Consider the following 18149-nt stretch of genomic DNA (forward strand, 5'->3'; position numbering starts at 1 on the left):
ATGTGCACGTAGTAGCGCCCAGTGACTTTTGAATGTAGTCGCGCGCTCGACATTAGTTTTTAAAATATTGCTTTTGGTCTACCTAAACTTTAAATTTAGAGTCATATTGTGAATGAATGCGCATTTTATTTTCGAGCTGGTCTGGAATCGATGGATTTTTTGTCGATTCTGTTAATTTCTGCTTGTCATGGACTGGATTTCTTAGCTATGTCAATTCCGCACGAATTACATTTGATTTGAGCAGGGAGGAAAACACTTGAATCAGCTGCACGCGTGTTTCTGTTCTGTCACTGAATGCTTGGAACCATAATATGGGAACAAAATTAAATCTTTCAATTTAAATTATCCAAAATACGTCGTGGAATATCATGTTCATTTCATTCTGATTGCAGTAAGGAAAATGTTATTGAAGTTGGAAATGTAATCAAAATTACAGTACAATTTCGGGGTGAGTAATCGCGTTTTGGAACACATGACCTACCTCATGTAATTCGGATTTGCAGATCCAACTATGAAAGTACATTTTGAGGAAGTTCAAGATTAAAAAATGTAAGTATATTTTGGCCTTCTTTCTACCAGCTAAAGAAGACATATTTATGCCTTGCCACTTGCATACTCTTTGTAGGGACCCCATCTAAATAATGACCTGTATGGCGTCTAGCGTTAGCCTAAATCCGAAACAGTGTATAAAATAGTTAACATGAAAAATTGCAAAGCAGCTGGTTTGTGACAGTCCATTAAGCCAGCGGTAATGAGAATTATTTGTCATCTTGACTTACTTATTGGCCATGAGGCCCTCACGTTTCTACCAAAACCTTCAGATGCATATTTTTTCTTTAATTTAGTACTTTGACTTATAAAATGGTACATCACTAATAGATATGCGGTAAAGCCTGGCTTCAGTATGCTTTTCTGTGCTATTTTTAAATACCCCAGAGAGTACTGGTCATAATCTGAACCATTCCATTTACAAACAGTTACGAACATTTCTCCTAAATAACTGTTTAAATAATCAGAATGGTATTTTCAATACTGTGTTTATCACGTTTGTTGTAGACATTGTGAATATCACGCTCATTCGCTTGCTTGTTTTAAATTTTCATTTTTGATCCATCTAATAAACTAAAACCTAAAGCGTCGACTACATGAGTGTACATGGTTTGTTTATAAAGTAGTTCCTAATACACTATACTGTTTTTAGATGCATGTGTCGTGTAGTATAAAGGTGTTCAGTATCGTAAAATACTTCACGATTCTACCAATGTAAAGTTAACGGAATAAAGAACGTATGTATGTCTGTCTGTCTGTCTGTCTGTCTGTCTGTCTGTCTGTCTGTCTGTCTGTCTGTATGTATGTATGTATGTATGTATGTATGTCTGTCTGTCTGTCTGTCTGTCTGTCTGTCTGTATGTATGTATGTATGTATGTATGTATGTATGTATGTATGTACGTACGTACGTACGTACGTACGTACGTACGTCTGTCTGTCTGTCTGTCTGTCTGTCTGTATGTATGTATGTATGTATGTATGTATGTATGTATGTATGTATGTATGTATGTATGTTTTCTTATGAAATCAAACAAAAAATAAGTAGCTTTGCTCACCATACTGGATGACACACTTTCCAAACTGTGACCGATCCAAAGGCTTTTTCTTCCCATCACCCTCTGGTAACAGCTCGTTCATAAAGTCGTCTGCTTGTTTCAGCGATACAGTTTCGTCTGCTTCGCTTTGTGACGGAGGATCGTCATCCGACTTTGAGGTGTCTATGTGCACTGAGGTTTTTCCAGAGAGCATGATGAAGAAGCTGAAGACAAAAAATAATGAAATTCGGCTAAATGATTTTTGCGGTTTTTTTTTTTTACATTTTAATATTTATTTGCTTTGTTATTTGTAGACATATACTATTTATCATGAACAGGAATTATCATGTTTTCCCAGAGGTTAAAAAACGAATATTATCGTCTTGCATTGAGATGAACTAAAAATGAAAGCAATCAAAAAATAATTAACTATAACTAATATTTATCAACAAGTAAGCGAGTCCCTGAGTGGCATGTCTTGTATATCATTATTTACATCATTACTCTGCATGAAATATAATCAATCCTACTACAGCGATCACCTGCTCATAACGACCGTCTTTGTGTTAAGTGAACGGTCCTAGTGTATGCACGGTCCATTATGTAATCCCTCTTTGCAAAGATCATCTCTTCATAAAAGTCACCTCTGGAAGGCAGTCTGAGAGGTTGTTATGCAGTAAACATGTTTGACTGGCGTAGTAATTAGTATTGATACCAAACACTGTGCAGTTACCGAATCCATTATAAAGAAAGAAATTGCTTATAAAGTACCGCAAGCTTTATATGAAGAAAAAAAAATGAATTCACCCAGATGTAGTGCACCAGTAAACCCAATAATCTACACATAGGGCTTAATTTATCTAGTGTTGCTCTGAATTAAACCATAGGCAGTGAAAATTGATATAAACGTAGCCAGCATGAGTCATTACACGTGTCACTCAGCTTTTAAATATTGTTTCTGTGTTTGCTTATAATGCAGAAACAATAAGGGGTCAAACAGTTCACATTCATTTGTTGCAAAGTTGTGTTTGTTAGCAATTGTGCTTTCTCACGGGATATTGCCGGAATGCAATAAAACATTCAAACAGTTTACGACTAACGTTCCCTGATATAAAAGTTGCCCCTGAAGGACTCACAGTACTAATTCAGTTCCGGTAGTAAACCTATGCAAACACCATGATATTAAAAATTCAATAACTTAAAATTTTGGAGTGCTCATGATCAAACCTATATTTATCAGTATAGGAGAAACCTGGATGTCAGATTCTGTGTTGAGGAAAGGATATGAGCCATGGTATTTTCTGGACCTGCATGTGTTTGAAACATGTGCTTTCAATTCTGTACCAAAGAGTCAGGTGCTAATTTTAGTAATGAGTGTTACAAACTCAAGACTATTAAAAGACTGAAATTCCATTAATAAAACAATGTCATTATTTATTTTTTTTTGTCTCACTTAAAACTAGGATAAATTCTCAAAAGATTATTTTTCCTACAACATAACTTACATTATGGACCAATCCTGGTTAGCCTAACCCATATATACTCTATTTTATGTTCACCCATTTCCAGGCTGGTTCCCATTTTTCCATACCATTAGTACCGTATGTCCTGAATTAATGGACTATCGTATATTCGTAAATGACAACAGATTAAAAGTTTGAATTCACACTGTGCCGTATACTAAACTCGCCAAAGTAGACAAAACTTATTTTATCTATGGAACAATTTTAGCGTATCAAATATTTGTTACATTTGGTCTATTATTATTATTATTATTATTATTATTATTATTATTATTATTATTTACTATACAAATAAATATACGTAGGTTTGAAAATAGCTCTATGTTCAACGACAGTGTCCTTATTATGCAGATATAAACGACGAATTTTAACGTTGCAAAAACTGTTTCATGTATGCTAAGTGGCTAGAGCGTCCGCTAGGATAAGTGAGGTCTTGGGTCCAAACCCGGACCGAGTCATACCAAAGACATAAAATAAAGGGTACTAGCAGCTTGGCTTGGCGCATAGCATTAAAGGGTAGTATTATGACTGGTCGGCCTAGTGTCAAGATAATGTGCCTGGGTGGAACATGGGTGGAACATGACGCTACATGTCTGCGGCATGATGCCCCATTGCTAGACATCACTGTAATTTCAGATCAGGAGTTATTTTGCTTCTATTCCATCGTGTATCTAGAGGTAGAGTGCGTGTATGTGTACGTGCGACTGTTGCATTCTTGTCTTGAATACTGCATGATCTTTGCAGCAATACCTTTGGCGAAAACTGGTCACAAGTTTTCTTCAAGAATAGCTAAATATTTGTTTGAGTTTATATTGTCATTTACAGGAACAAAGGTACCCACTAAGTAATGCAGCCCCAAAGTATATACCCTCTTGTCTCTACAAGGCACTATCCGAATTTGATCCGAGAAAATTAACGTCCTGCAATAATCATCTAGTCATACCCAATTTACCACGGCACCAGGTCTGCGGACAAATCCGATTGTTTTCGATGTCAGTTTTCTTCTTTACTACCCTTCTTTTCGTATCCATGAAATATAAAACGTCTATTCACAGTTGATTCAGAGAGTTACACAGGTGTACTGCCATAAATGTATTCGTAATATCAAAGCTTCTATGCCACTGTTGTAAACAATATGCATAAAAGACGGAGGTCCATCCTGGCATCTGCTTTCCGAGGACTCCTACTTCACGGAATATTTTCTATGGAACAAGTACTTTTGCTATACCTACTTAAAATTTGTGCTTTGTAAACCAATTATACTAATATTTTAATATTCATTTTGCCTCTTGAAGCTCTTACACTGGATAACTGAACTCATGTTTATGTTTTTGCTCAACTCCTTTCCCTTTCTATCCATTTTTGTTTCCATACGCCATATAAAAGGAACATAATTCTACTTACTATTTGCAACTGGAAATCCGGTGACTATTTACCAAGTGTGCTGTACAATAAAAATTCCATGTATTTTCATTTCCGGTATATGAATTTTGCCCATAGAATGAGCCCATTGCTGAAAACATCAATGACGGCAGCCATTTTGTGTAAATGCTTTTGAATCCTGGGTGTAGTGCTAATGCATAATACGGTTGAGCAGCAAGAGGCTTGAGCCTAATATGATAAAGCGAGCTGAGCTGCGTTCCTTAAGGATGTAGTCATGCACTGTTAGCAAGGAACTATCTTATCACTACCGTGCTACCTGTTTTAGGTGAATTTCAACACAGTGGACAAATAGTTGCATCGAGTTGGCATATCACAGGATCATATTTTCAAATCGTGCTCATGTAAGATTAACAAATATACGTTATTTGCCTTAGAAAGTTTTTATTTAATCAATATAGTGAAGTAAACATGTCTAAATACACGTCAAGCGTACAATATTCAAAGTAAATTAACCATGTGTCTAAGTTTTCCGAGCCTCTGTTTGCGTCTCGGTTGGCAAACTCTTCTGTGCATGAAACGAAATTTGCATGCATTGCACGCGAGAGCTACCTCTCTTAGCTGTTAGACACAAGCGTAAATCACTTTCAGCATATACAGTATGATTGTTAGTCTACTGTTACCTTGACGTCTCTTAAGTTTAGCCTTAATGAACACCGATATAGATGTGATCGGTCAAGTTGAAATCAATTCCCCCCCCCCCCCCCCGCGTATAGTAATAGTCCAAATCCATACTCTGCTTAAATCGGAGCGTCTTCAGTCTTTTCAGTCATAAATTTCGGATATGTCAAAGAGGCCTCAGTACAAGTCGCTGTTATTTGGGTAAGTACTCGCGAATTAAGTCCCATTTCTATTTTTAGAGCATGTTTTCTTCTCTCATTTTGGTGGTGATGCATGACTTTGATTTAAGTAGAGCAGGGTACCACGAACAATTTTTATTGCGTTTTTTTCTGAACATATATTGATACATAACACGGTATACTGCAATTATATTAATGTCCAACAATTTAATGTTCTGGGGTAGTGTCGTGACACATTTTGTTTTTATATTTATATATTTATATAGATCGCTGGAAAAATATATAGCTCTGATTTAAAATAAAATAACACCGTATTATATTCATTATATTATTTTAAACTAATTCATTTTTCTGATATAAAGAAAACATCTCAGCTCAAAAGAAAATTTAATCCCCCCCCCATTCAAAAATAAATTGTCAGTACCTTATAAAAGATGAATTTGCTTTGTGTATGTTAATTGTTGCATAAGTTGTAATGTAAGAACTGTAACTAAAGTGCTAAGCTTACACTAAAGACGAAACACTGTGCTAAGTTTACACTAAAAAGGACACACTGTCAAAGACGTTGTGCTGACATTAGACAGCTTTTTGACAAAAACTAGGAAGTGTTGTTGACACTTAAACCGACAAATTAATAGTTATACTATTTATATAATAGGCAGGGAAACTCTGAGTGGTATGCCAACATCCAGGCAAGATATTTTTCAGGGAGGGCCAGCAAACATAAAACAACCACTCAACAAACTTGAACAAATACTTAGTGGACTTGAGATATTACATACAATTTAAAAAAAGAACCAATCTCCTGCAAATTGATAAACGTACTTAACAGAGTAATATACGCAAATAACTGAAGAAAAAACCCACATCTTTTCTAATATGACATTCTTCCAAAATAAGAATTTAGCCCGAATATCTTTCACAACATCACATTTGGCTACCATCATGGCATACGTGACACAAATAGATTACTCAGATTTCCGTACATTCCTTACTGACAGAAACTACCGAAGTACCGGTGCAGTGACAAAGTACCGTGGTACGTACTACAGGAAAAAAAAAATACCGTGTTAATACCACGCACATCTAGATTTAGACATTCTTCGTATTGATTTAAACTGAATTGCTTTTTCTTTAGAATATGAGCATTATGGCGTGGTTGCCTGGGTGTATTTTGGCAAAAGTGCACAGTGGGTAATGAAGCATTGTTGCTGGTCCTTAAGTAATTTCATTAACCAACTGCACGTTAATTATTAACAGGCCAGCCTCTCAAAAAACAAAAATGCTCTTGTTGGTGTTATAGGGTTTAACGCCATTTTTCAGCACAAGATAGGCTATACATGGCGGCCAGTAAAAATAGTAGGGAAAGAACCCGGGAAAATCCCAGAAAGAACCACCGACCTACGAGAAGCTACCGGCAAGCTTTCTCATGTACCTACACTGGCCGAGGCCGAGACTCAAACACACGCAGAGTTGAGATGGCAGTGATCTGTAACGGTGAACCCTTTAGACCACTTGGCCACGCCCCGCCCCCATGCTGAAAAGAATTCATCTTTGAATATACCCATCATAAACATGGTTTATTAGGATTTGAACACACTGCAAATAAATATATGTATATATAGAAGACAAATAATCACGATCTGTCTCCTATTAGTGTCATGGCTATAAAAATTGAATTGAAATGCTTATCTTATTATTAAAGGTAGAAACATTTAATGTTTACATTTTGTGAATGTTGACCGTAAAAATAAAACTGTCAAATTAAAAATGAAAAGTTTTAAATTTTCCAAGCATAATGTAAAATGTAACGTTGTTATTGTTTATATATAACATTTTGCTATTATGATATGGGGTTGATTCTCACTGTTATCATCACATATGTCCTGCTACAATTGTGGCTAATGTTCAAATTTTTTGTCAAAGAAAATATCTTTATATATAGTAACTAATAGACATGGCTTATGTCTTCACGAGTGTAGCGGTGCTACTGGTGGTTGTGTTGTGAGGTTGTACCTTCTTACAAGGTGTCCGATTTATTTGGCTATCGTTATCTAGAGGGTGATCGCCCTCGGTATGGTTACCTGGATCGAGTAAATATTAAAATAAGGTGTGAAATTTAATAGATGGAATAAATAGAGATCTGAGCATATATTACATAGAATACCGCTCCGTTGGCCTAGTGGTTAGAGCGTAAGCCTCGGATGCGGGATGTCGTGGGTTCGATCCCCGGCCGAATCATACCAAAGACTTACAAAAATGGTACTAACAGCTGCTCGCTTGGCGCTCAGCATTAAGAGGTTAGTGTTAGGATTGGATGGTCTGCTGTCAGTATAATGTGACATGTCTGCGGCATGATGCCCCAGTGCAAGACATCACTATAAACTGCCACACTGCAGACATCGTAGCGATAGCACTGAAAAATTGTTAAAGCTACGTTAAAAATCCAAATCACACACACACATAGAACAGAATGACACGAGCATGGGGAAAAAATCAATCAATTACATAAACAACTGTGTTAATGCATTACATTAGGAAGATGCACTTCTTTTTGAAATAAATCTTTCACCGAATTTCAAACACAAATATATTTATATAAATAGATGATCTGTTTAAATGATAGAATTGGTTCATCGCATAATCGAGTGAACGATCGAAGTTATTGCCTTGTACAACTTCATAACCTGCATATTCCGGTCCACTCCAACTTCAGTATGGTGGTTCCTCAAGGTCCTTTCGCTTTTTCCCTTTTCCGACCTTCCTACTGTCTCGCCTCTTTTCGGCCCTCAAACTTTGTGTGGGTAGGTGGATACGTAAGTACGTAGATAGTGGATACGTAAGTACGTAGATACGTGTATAAGTATGTACGTGGATACGTCCGTGGTTACGTTCGTGGAACTGTTTCCCCTTTCGCTCCTTTCATTTTTCTTCTTTTCAAATATATACCATCTATATCATTAAGTTCATTAGCAATATTTGTGTATAAACGACATAGCGTGAACACCTTCATACCCTACTTTAAAGGTGATTAATGTTATGGTGTAAAAGCAGCAGTGTCACAGTCTTGTTATTATAACGGGATTCAGTCGGTTGGGATTGGATTCAAACCAGAGGTCTCAAACAAGCGGCCCACAGGCAGCATGCGTCCCGCCAAGCCGTATCCTATGGCCCGCAAAATGATTGGTGTCACAATGTGTCATGAGAGATGACAAGGTGGTGCGGTCCTTGGACGATCGAAAATGCCCTCGTGCGGCCCTCAGTGTGGTTTGAGTTTGAGACCCTCGATTAAAACAATCACCAACGATCACGTATGTCAACAGATGTGATCAATGTATGGAACATATCAACATATATCATTGACATATGGATATATCATTAAATATGATCAATGTAACAGATCTATCAATATGTATGATCGATATGTGGAATTATAAACATGTATGATATATGTAGTGAATGGTCAATATAATGCTCATTACCAACTGTGATACATGTACACATATTTTCACACATATTGTGGGGGCCTCGAGTGGCCGAGTGGTCTAAAGCGCTCTCCGTTACGGATCACTGCCATCTCACATCTGTCTGCGTGGGTTCGAGTCTCGGATTCAGCTAATGTGGGTATGTGAGAAAGCTTGCCAGTAGCTTCTCGTGGGTCGGTGGTTCTTTCCGGGGTTTTCCCGGGTTCTTCCTCCACCATTAATACTGGCCGCCATGTATAGCCTAGCATGTGCTGAAAAATGGCGTTAAACCCTACAACAACAACACACATATTGTGACATTAAATGTTAGGTTCAAAACGGAATACATGATGGTATTTCTCTCATGGCTTTCTGATTCTACGGCTCCCGTCAAATTATGAAGGAACCATCTCACGCGAATTCACTCATCCCAGCCTGTTGAATAAGCTATCTTGAACTTCCTTATCCATTAGACCTCTTGATCTACATCCTTATTGTCCTCCACACTGAGTAAATTAGTGCAGTCCTTCGAACCAACGTAACCTTTGCATGTATGCGAGGAAACGCTCTGAGGGTTCAATATCTGCCTAGTTTATATACATGCAAACGGTTTGTGCACGTGCGAGTAAGTAACACGTGTCACACGTGCGACATGTGTGGCTCGCTATTCGACCATCCATAGCCAAGACTGAGAACTGTACATGAGTTGCTGGCGTTGCTATGTTTTGATTTAAATTATATTTGATTTAATTTAATTGTTTGCTTGTTAGTTTTAATTTTTTTAAATTCCATTACATGCTATTGTAATGTAACTTTTATTACTGGATTTTACATTTTCCAGAAATTCAGTTCAGTTTGACCTGACTGTTTTTCGTAAACACTAATAATAGAAACATTGTCTAATGCTGACCTAGTTCCTGACCTTGATTCAGAAATCAGTGATAGTTGAAGTTAATAACTTTTTCTTATTTATGTTTTAATTCTTTCTCAGAGGGAGACTCATAAGGTGAAATCCAGGCTATACTGAGAGTATGTGATGTTAGGCATGTTAAAAGCTTCTATATTGTTCTAGAAGGGTGATCATGTGACCCTCATACGGCAATCTGTTTTGCGTCATAAATTAGTGTATAACTGATTTCTATAGAGAATTTGGGCAGTCTTGCTTTAAACAATTGACACTTAAATGTTTTGTGTTTTCTTACGACCATTTTGAGTTGAATTGTTTAATTTTTCTTCAGATTATTTGGATTATAAGAGATTATTTTCCCCTGGAAATAATTTTGCTCTTAAGAAATTCTTGGACAAGGATAGTTATCGAAATTTACAAAGAATTTAAAAAAAAAACTGGAATACTATATTCTTTGATTCAACAAAGAACGGTTGACACGTCAGTACGACGCTGACCACAGCATACGTCATCGCCTTCCATTTTTAATTTCATCGAGATTCGAACTCAGTTTCATTAGGTCTTTTTATTACTAGGACTTGTAGTTTTAATTCTTGGATTATTCTTGGATTATAATTGGATTTGATTCGCAGAACTGTAAGTTCTTTTTCTCATTTTGCCTTGTTTTTCTAGGAGAAATAAATTATTTGTTAAATTTTACAAAGCTTGTTGTCTTCACTCTTTTCTTGTTACGTTTTGTAAGAGCCTAAACGTAACAGGGTATACCACCGATTTATTGTTGTTATTGCTGTTTTGGGGTTTAAGTCATTTCTCAGCGCAAGATAGGTTGTATATGGCGGCCAGCATAAGTGGTGGAGGAAAACCCCGGGAAACATACGGTAAGAACCACTGACCCACGGGAAGCTACTGGCGGCTTTCTCACATATCCACATTGTAAGAAATCTGAGACTGAGACTCGAACCCACAAAGTCGGAGATGAGATGGCAGTGATCGATAAAGGCTAGTGCTTTAGACCAATCGGCTACGGGGTTTGTTTTATTTCAAAGTGGCGACCCCTTACTATTTTCTCAAATTCGTGATGTGCACTCGTTTGAAGCGTACAAAGAAACGTGTGTGGACTCCAGATACGAAGCAGAGCTAACAACGCAGAATCTAGCATTATTGGCGATATCATTAAATAAATTGAATAAATGATTTCCGCTCTTGATGGTCGATTTCCTCAACAAAAGCTTAAGTGCCACGCAGGCTCAGACTCAGCACTAGTGTTTGAAAATTACATTCCGATCGATGATACAGTTTTTTAGCCTACAAAGAGTTACGCGAACACAAGCATTTCTGACTGAGAATACCAGAATCACAGAATGCCATCAATTTCCATCCAGAACATGGAACAACCATATATTGCATTATTATGGAATTATATTAAAATTTATGTTCCGATGAAAAGCTAAATTTGATATTTAAAATTCAAGTTTTGGGAAGGAAAACAAAATGAAAAATTATGCAATTATACACGGAATACAATTTAAAAAATAAACTAATTAAATCGTTCCATTCTTCTAAGTGTAAATTATACAGACTAAATATAAACACAGCATACACAATACTAAGAGGAAAATACGAGCGTACACAGAAACTGGAAATTAAATCATTTATCACAACTACGAGACGTTGTGTGGTAATCTGCATTGTGTAAAATAAATTTTATGTGAAAACGAAGTAAAAATAGACCTCCGCTCACACATACATAGAGATAAATAGATTGACAGATCGTTTGTGTCTCCCAGAGCAGTAACTACGATGATCAGCTTTACTTAATTTCACTTATTTTCAAACGCACCGGTGACTTGCTCAAAACGATTTTTAATAGTCCAGCAATCGAACAAATGAGACTAATATAATATAATATAATATAATATAATATAATATAATATAATATAATATAATATAATATAATATAATATAATATAATATAATATATCATATCATACAGTATAATAGGATACAATATAATATGTATAATGTCATATATTACCATATCATATCACGTCACATTTTCATTATATTTTGATCATGCGATTGGCCAGTTAATACCCATATAATATCAACAATTTATTTATTTAATTGTTTTATATCTTTGGATAGAAATTAAACTGGGTAGCTTGCAATGCCTATAAACACCCTTTTCCAAGCACATGTTACAAGGTAGTATAAAATCTGAGGTAATATCTGCGACGTACATATTATTACTGCCACAGCAACAATAACAACAACAACTACTACTACCACCACCACCATCACCATCACCACCACTACTACTAATACTAGCACTACCACCTACACTACTACTAATCATAATAACACTACTACTACTACTACTAATAATAATAATAATAATAATAATAACCTGATTCAATTTATATTAAAACATTTGCCAGTAAATATATCTGCACTGAAGATCAATAGCTACGGGCTGTAATTATCCCCAGTCTCACTTAAATAACGCATAGAGATTGGCAATAACTTGTATTCAACAAACAAAGGTAAATTACTTGCTTACCGTTTCGAAGACCTTTATGTGTATATTTCAAGCATCCATTATCAACAAATATATTAGAGCGACTTTATGTAAAAGTTTCTCGCAAACTGTAAAACGATCCACAAAAACAGCATGGACAGCGGCCATAGTTGGATGCAATGACGAAGAATAACTCTAATGCTCTCGTGGTGGGTGGTGTAAATACAGGTGTACCAACACAATAATTTGTAAGACTGTCATTTAGGTACCTATTCCCTACATTTTTCTTGAGGTTTTTGATGATCGCCATTAACTTACCTTTAGTGTTCGAAAAAGCTTCCAAGGTGGTATGTCGGTGATTATAATTTTTATCCGCGCAAGGATATTGTTAAGTGTTGATATGTAAATTAAAACTGAAAGTGTCAATTGTATGTGATAAGAAGATATTTAGGGTCAGGCTTAAGGACTTGAAAATTTACCTCATTTATAAATCTTAACGAAATTACCTCTTTAGTCAAGACACTGTTTGTGCTAAAATAATACTGTACATCGGGGAATGTATATTTGATATGTAGGTGGGTATGTATATGTGTATGTGTTTGTGTATATGTGTATGTGTGTGTGTGTATGTATGTATGTATGTATGTATGTATGTATGTATGTATGCATGTATGTATGTAGGAAGCAAGGAAGGAAGGAAGTTCGAATATATCAAACGCGTATGTTCATACGTACCTTCTGAGTTCTGTAAGGTACTAAAAGTCTTATATGGATTACCATAATTAAGCAATATTTTTTTACAACAAGCTCATTGAGTGTCTGTTTTATGGATATAAATTCATTCGAACCTGTGTACTTGTTGAGCGTTGTTATGTAAATTAGAATTAAAAGTGTCCGAAGAACATGATAAGAAAGATATAGAGAAATGAATTCACACGACTTATCCTTTGAGATTGAGCACATTTCGGAACGAATGTATAATATCTCTGTCCATCCATCTGTCTGTCTGTGTGCCTTGATGTAGTAAATACATATTTTGATATCATTACTTTTAATAAGAGATGTACGATTAAATCCTTACAAACATACACACATACGTGCATATTTTAAGGTGGTTTCCTTACCCTTCAGAAAAAGATGTATTGTTAGCTCCTAACAAACGAACGCACATACATACATACATACATACATACATACATACATACATACATACATACATACATACATACATACATACATACATACATACATACATACATACATACATACATACATACATACATTCATTCATTCATTCATTCATGCATGCATGCATGCATGCATGCATGCATGCATACATACATACATACGTACATACATACATACATATACACGCACACACATTTCATCTACGGTACCTTTTCTAAATGAATAGTTATCCTTTCCCTGTCCAGTTCGACTGAAACTCTAGAGTTCAACACATTGATTGTTTCCTATAGTGATCTTTAAACCGTTTCACGTGTCGTTAAATGGCACTGTAAGGTCATTGTGTCGTTTTCCAAGTTTCCTGTCTATTTGTATTATAATGAAATATCGATTCGACACAACGGCAATAAAATACCAAACAAACAGTGCAGTATACTTTCAACAAATAAATCAACAAACCTCTCAGTGCCTATTGTCGGTTCAAAAACTCACAGCACGTCGAAAATATAAATAGAACACGAAGAAACAAATTGCTGAGAACAGCGGTTTTATTGTGTGCCAAAGATTTAATTTTATTGATGAAATTTGTTCTCAGCTGTGTTTTTGTCTTATGTTATTACTGAACTGCGTACAAATACACATATTTCAGAGGTAAGGTATAAACGTTATAGGAACGATAATGAAACAAAATGGTTGAAGCAAGCTTGTAGTTCGCTACCCGACAGAAAGAAAAGTTATTAAAAGTGCTAACCAGAAAGACCGAAAATGCAAACTACATGAAACAGCGTGTGTGTATGATTGTTTTCCCTTAGGAGTTCTGTTCCAGCAGTTTGAAGATTTTAAGCTTTACTGGTCGCATTTGGAACTTCTCGCGATCTTAGTTACTGACTACAAAAAATCACGAGTCAGCGATTCTTTTGATATTATCGATATGACTGACAAATGTCCAGTTTGGATGGAAGGACGTTTTGACAAACCAATCAAAGAAATAGTACAACGTATATTTAGAGTATACAAATATTCATTAAATACTCTCGACAAAGAATTATCTTAGATTTCTCATCCAGTTTTCAACATTTGAAACAAACAATTTTCTTTATTGATTAGCATTATTGTTCGTTAAATCTAGAAGTGTTGACGCATTTTTAAACTGTACTTTGTTATTAAAGGTACACATTTTATATCTGTTGATTAACCATAATGTCCGTCTACATCGTCTAACTAAATTTCAAAAACACTCTTTCAAAATCCAAGAAATTAAAAGAAAACGTTTTTTTTATATAAGCCAAATTGTGAAGGACAACCCAACCCCCCAAACTTTTGTCTACTCCTTGAGATCGTCAGCTAATATGTAAGGATCGTACGGTTTCTAATACTGACAGTTAATATTAACGACTAAGAAACAAGTTTCCATAATGATAAAGCTTCTTATTTACCAATTCGAACCGTAGCATACACCAAACTCTTTCGCCGCAAGACGCGTTGACAGATCAGGTTCCATAATGTTAGCTTAAAATTATGAATAGAATTATTGCGTTTTAAGCGACGGACAACTTTGTCTATACTATTCGCAGTTGATTGGGAGGAAGGGGTCACACGCACCTGCAAATACGAATTATTTTACCGAAATTGATTGTTTCGGTGGGCGTGGCACTTGGGTAATATAATTAAAACTACTTCAGAAAGCGCATGTTCGTCCCTTCAGTATTTGTTCTAAGCGACTAAATGTAATTATGGAGAGGTATAACTACTGTGTACTCCATAGCAGAGCCACATATAGACGTTAACATAAACTGACGCAGTCAGTGGAAAGATGTAGACGTCGACATAAACTGACGCAGTCACTGGAAACTTGTAGACATCGACATAAACCGTCGCAGTCAATGGAAATACATAGACGTCGACATAAACAGACGTCGACATAAACCGACGCAGTCAATGGATCAATTTAAATATATTTCGCTTGAATTTACAAGTTTATGTAACAGTTGGGGATTAGCTTCAGAAAAGTTTTCATCAAAATAAAATACAATCGTTTATGATTATAAATAACGTATGTTTGTCTGATGTTATTCAGTCAATCAAAATGTCAGTCTTCTTCTCTGTCTTTAATTCCAAACCGAATGGAAGTGACAGCATATTTATTCACAACGAACTTATTTTTTAAACGTATTTGTGTGCATGTTGCTTCTTATACGATGATGGAGGGGATTAAAGGATAAACAGATGTCGCTTACATCGAGTGCAACGGATAATGATTATCCTCGGGCATTTTCTTTCTACTAACTGGACATACGCTTATGGATCTTGCAGCTCCTTAAGATAACGGAAAGGTAAGGGGAATGCAAAATATTGGCTGATGAACGAATTCGTGCTTATGTAAGTATGTCACACATAAATAGTCTTTTCTTTCTCATCAAATGAAAATGGAGTTTATATGAAATTCTTGATTACATACAAGCATGTACGGTTAACGAAGTATTTCTAAATTCGTTGTCACAGTTTTGGGAGTTTGGATTTCAGTATGTTATGATATCAAATAAAATAAAATAAACACAGCGCATTTTAATACTGCTATATCTCATCCACGTTAAAGTATCTACAAGGAATGCTTAATCAATCAGATAGATGAAGGAACGAATATCAACTTATGATACCAAATCAGGGTCTTATAATTGCAGTGATTTCACGATCCTTTACCTTAGCTGGCTCAAGTGGCCCTTTTCGATCATCTATCCAGCAATTCTTGACCTGTCAAGAGTTTTCTTCTAAAAAAAAGATTTTACAGGCGTCATATGTTTATAAAATTACTTCGTTATTAATCACTGCCCTCCATCTTTGAGATGATCATGTGTGTGTGTGTGTGTGTGTGTGTGTGTGTGTGTGTGTTGCCTAGCTAAAAACGCAACGAATTTTTGTTAGCTGGTGAAAGTTCTGTGAGGTAAATTCATTACTTTCGTCAGACCCAATTGATTTCCATCACATGACAACTCAGAACCTGTGTAAGGTTATGCCGTTTTGGAATGCCTTGCAAACCCATCACCTGTCCCCGACTAGGAAATAGCATTTTCAAGCCAGTGTTTGTTTATATCGCAGCTTTGTTCTTTTTTCACTATCGATCATAGCTCACAACCAATCATTGTTCAAAGGTAAGAGATTGTTATAATTTACTTGAAGATAAAAGACATCTGATATATCTTGTTTGCTTGAATCGAACTTAAATAAACATTTTCTATTGATTTTGCTCTATCCAAAGAAGTTTAGTGTTTATATAAAGTAGGACATGAGAACTGGACAATTTAAACAAGTAAACATTTCAATTTGCTGGACAAAAGAAATATTTATGCTTGGAAAAATTGATAGTAAAATTCCCAGGGCCCGTTTTCTATCTTTCTTTCTTTCTTTTTCTTTCTTTCTTTCTTTTCTTTCTTTCTTTACAGTTTATAATGTTCTGGAAATTAATTTAGTGGTAAATGCCCCTAATCCTGGTTCTGTTTTGTGTTTTAGTTTTTTGTTGTTATTTATTTTGTTTTGCTTTCTTTAGTATAAAGGTTGTATTAAACAGAATCACTCAATCCGTATCTTAACATCAGTCTTAGTATTATCATTTTCGGCAGTGTTTAGTTATAATTTGAGAGGATTTATTTATTTAAATTGTTCATAGGAATTATAGGGGGCCTCGAGTGGCCGAGCGGTCTAAAGCGCTCTCCGTTACGGGTCATTGCCATCTCACCTCTGTCTGCGCGGGTTCGAGTCTCGGATTCAGCCAATGTGGATATGTGAGAAAGCTTGCCAGTAGCTTCTCGTGGATCGGTGGTTCATTCCGGGGTTTTCCCAGGTTCTTCCTCCACCATTAATACTGGCCGCCATGTATAGCCTATCGTGTGCTGAAAAATGGCGTTAAACCCTACAACAACAACAACAACAACAACAACATAGGAATTATAAAGTCCCCATTAATACTTTCGGACTAAATCAATATTTTGGGATTATTGTAAGTTAATTTAGAGACACTTTGGATTATATCGTTGTGATACATCAAGACTGTTAGCATATCAACACAATTCTAGGCTATTCTATCAGTACATTGAAGATTGGAATTCATTCGGAACACTTCTGGAATTTATTTGGAATACCTTATGCTTCTTGACTTGTGATAGAACATTTATAACTGTTTGGTGTTTAATTCAGTGTACTGTAAGTTCTTTATAAATTTTCACTTTGTATTCGAGGAAATAAATTATTTGTTGAATTTTACTAAACTTGTTCCTTACGGATGACTGCCATCTCACCTCTGTCTGCGTGGGTTCGATTCTTGGATTCGGCCAATGTGGGTATGTGGAAAAGCTTACCAGTAGCTTCTCGTGGTTCGGTGGTTCTTTCCGGGGTTTTTCGGTGTTCTTCCTCTACCATTTATACTGGCCGCCATGTATAGTCTATCTTGTACTGAAAACATGGCATTAAACCATACAACAACAACAACAATAACAACAACTAAATCTGTTGGTTTGCTCTCTTTTCTGTTACTTAAAGACCATAAAGTCGTAACACTGTAATTTAGATTTGTAATTGACAATCTTCATAGACAGCACATATTAATTTATTTATCGGCATGACAAGTGTCAGAAGTTGTATATTGTACTAAAATTGTTGTGTTAATATGTAAATAACATCAACAGTCCATTGGTAAACATATCAGTCATTCTCGACCAACATTTCTATGGCAAA

At 35.8% G+C, this 18149-nt stretch overlaps 1 protein-coding gene across 2 annotated transcripts in view; it reads right to left on the minus strand.

Moving 5' to 3' along the window:
* LOC149805705 (uncharacterized) overlaps nt 1-18149 on the minus strand; it is a 56215-nt gene that overhangs the window by 16274 nt on the left and 21792 nt on the right. Inside the window, exons 1-2 of one of the 2 annotated variants that reach the window (XM_089950367.1) lie at nt 2127-2255; nt 1606-1808 (exon numbers count right to left, since the gene is read on the minus strand). In XM_089950367.1, the coding sequence (XP_089806493.1) occupies nt 1606-1808; nt 2127-2134 (211 nt within the window). In that variant the 5' untranslated portion in view covers nt 2135-2255. Of the gene's footprint in view, nt 1-1605; nt 1809-2126; nt 2256-18149 lie in introns of those variants that run through there. The other variant, XM_089950366.1, reaches the window with a different exon arrangement.

The sequence above is a fragment of the Sinohyriopsis cumingii genome, chromosome 2 (assembly GCF_028554795.1).
Source record: "Sinohyriopsis cumingii isolate HCF-2022 chromosome 2, ASM2855479v2, whole genome shotgun sequence".
Classification (NCBI taxonomy): domain Eukaryota; kingdom Metazoa; phylum Mollusca; class Bivalvia; order Unionida; family Unionidae; genus Sinohyriopsis; species Sinohyriopsis cumingii.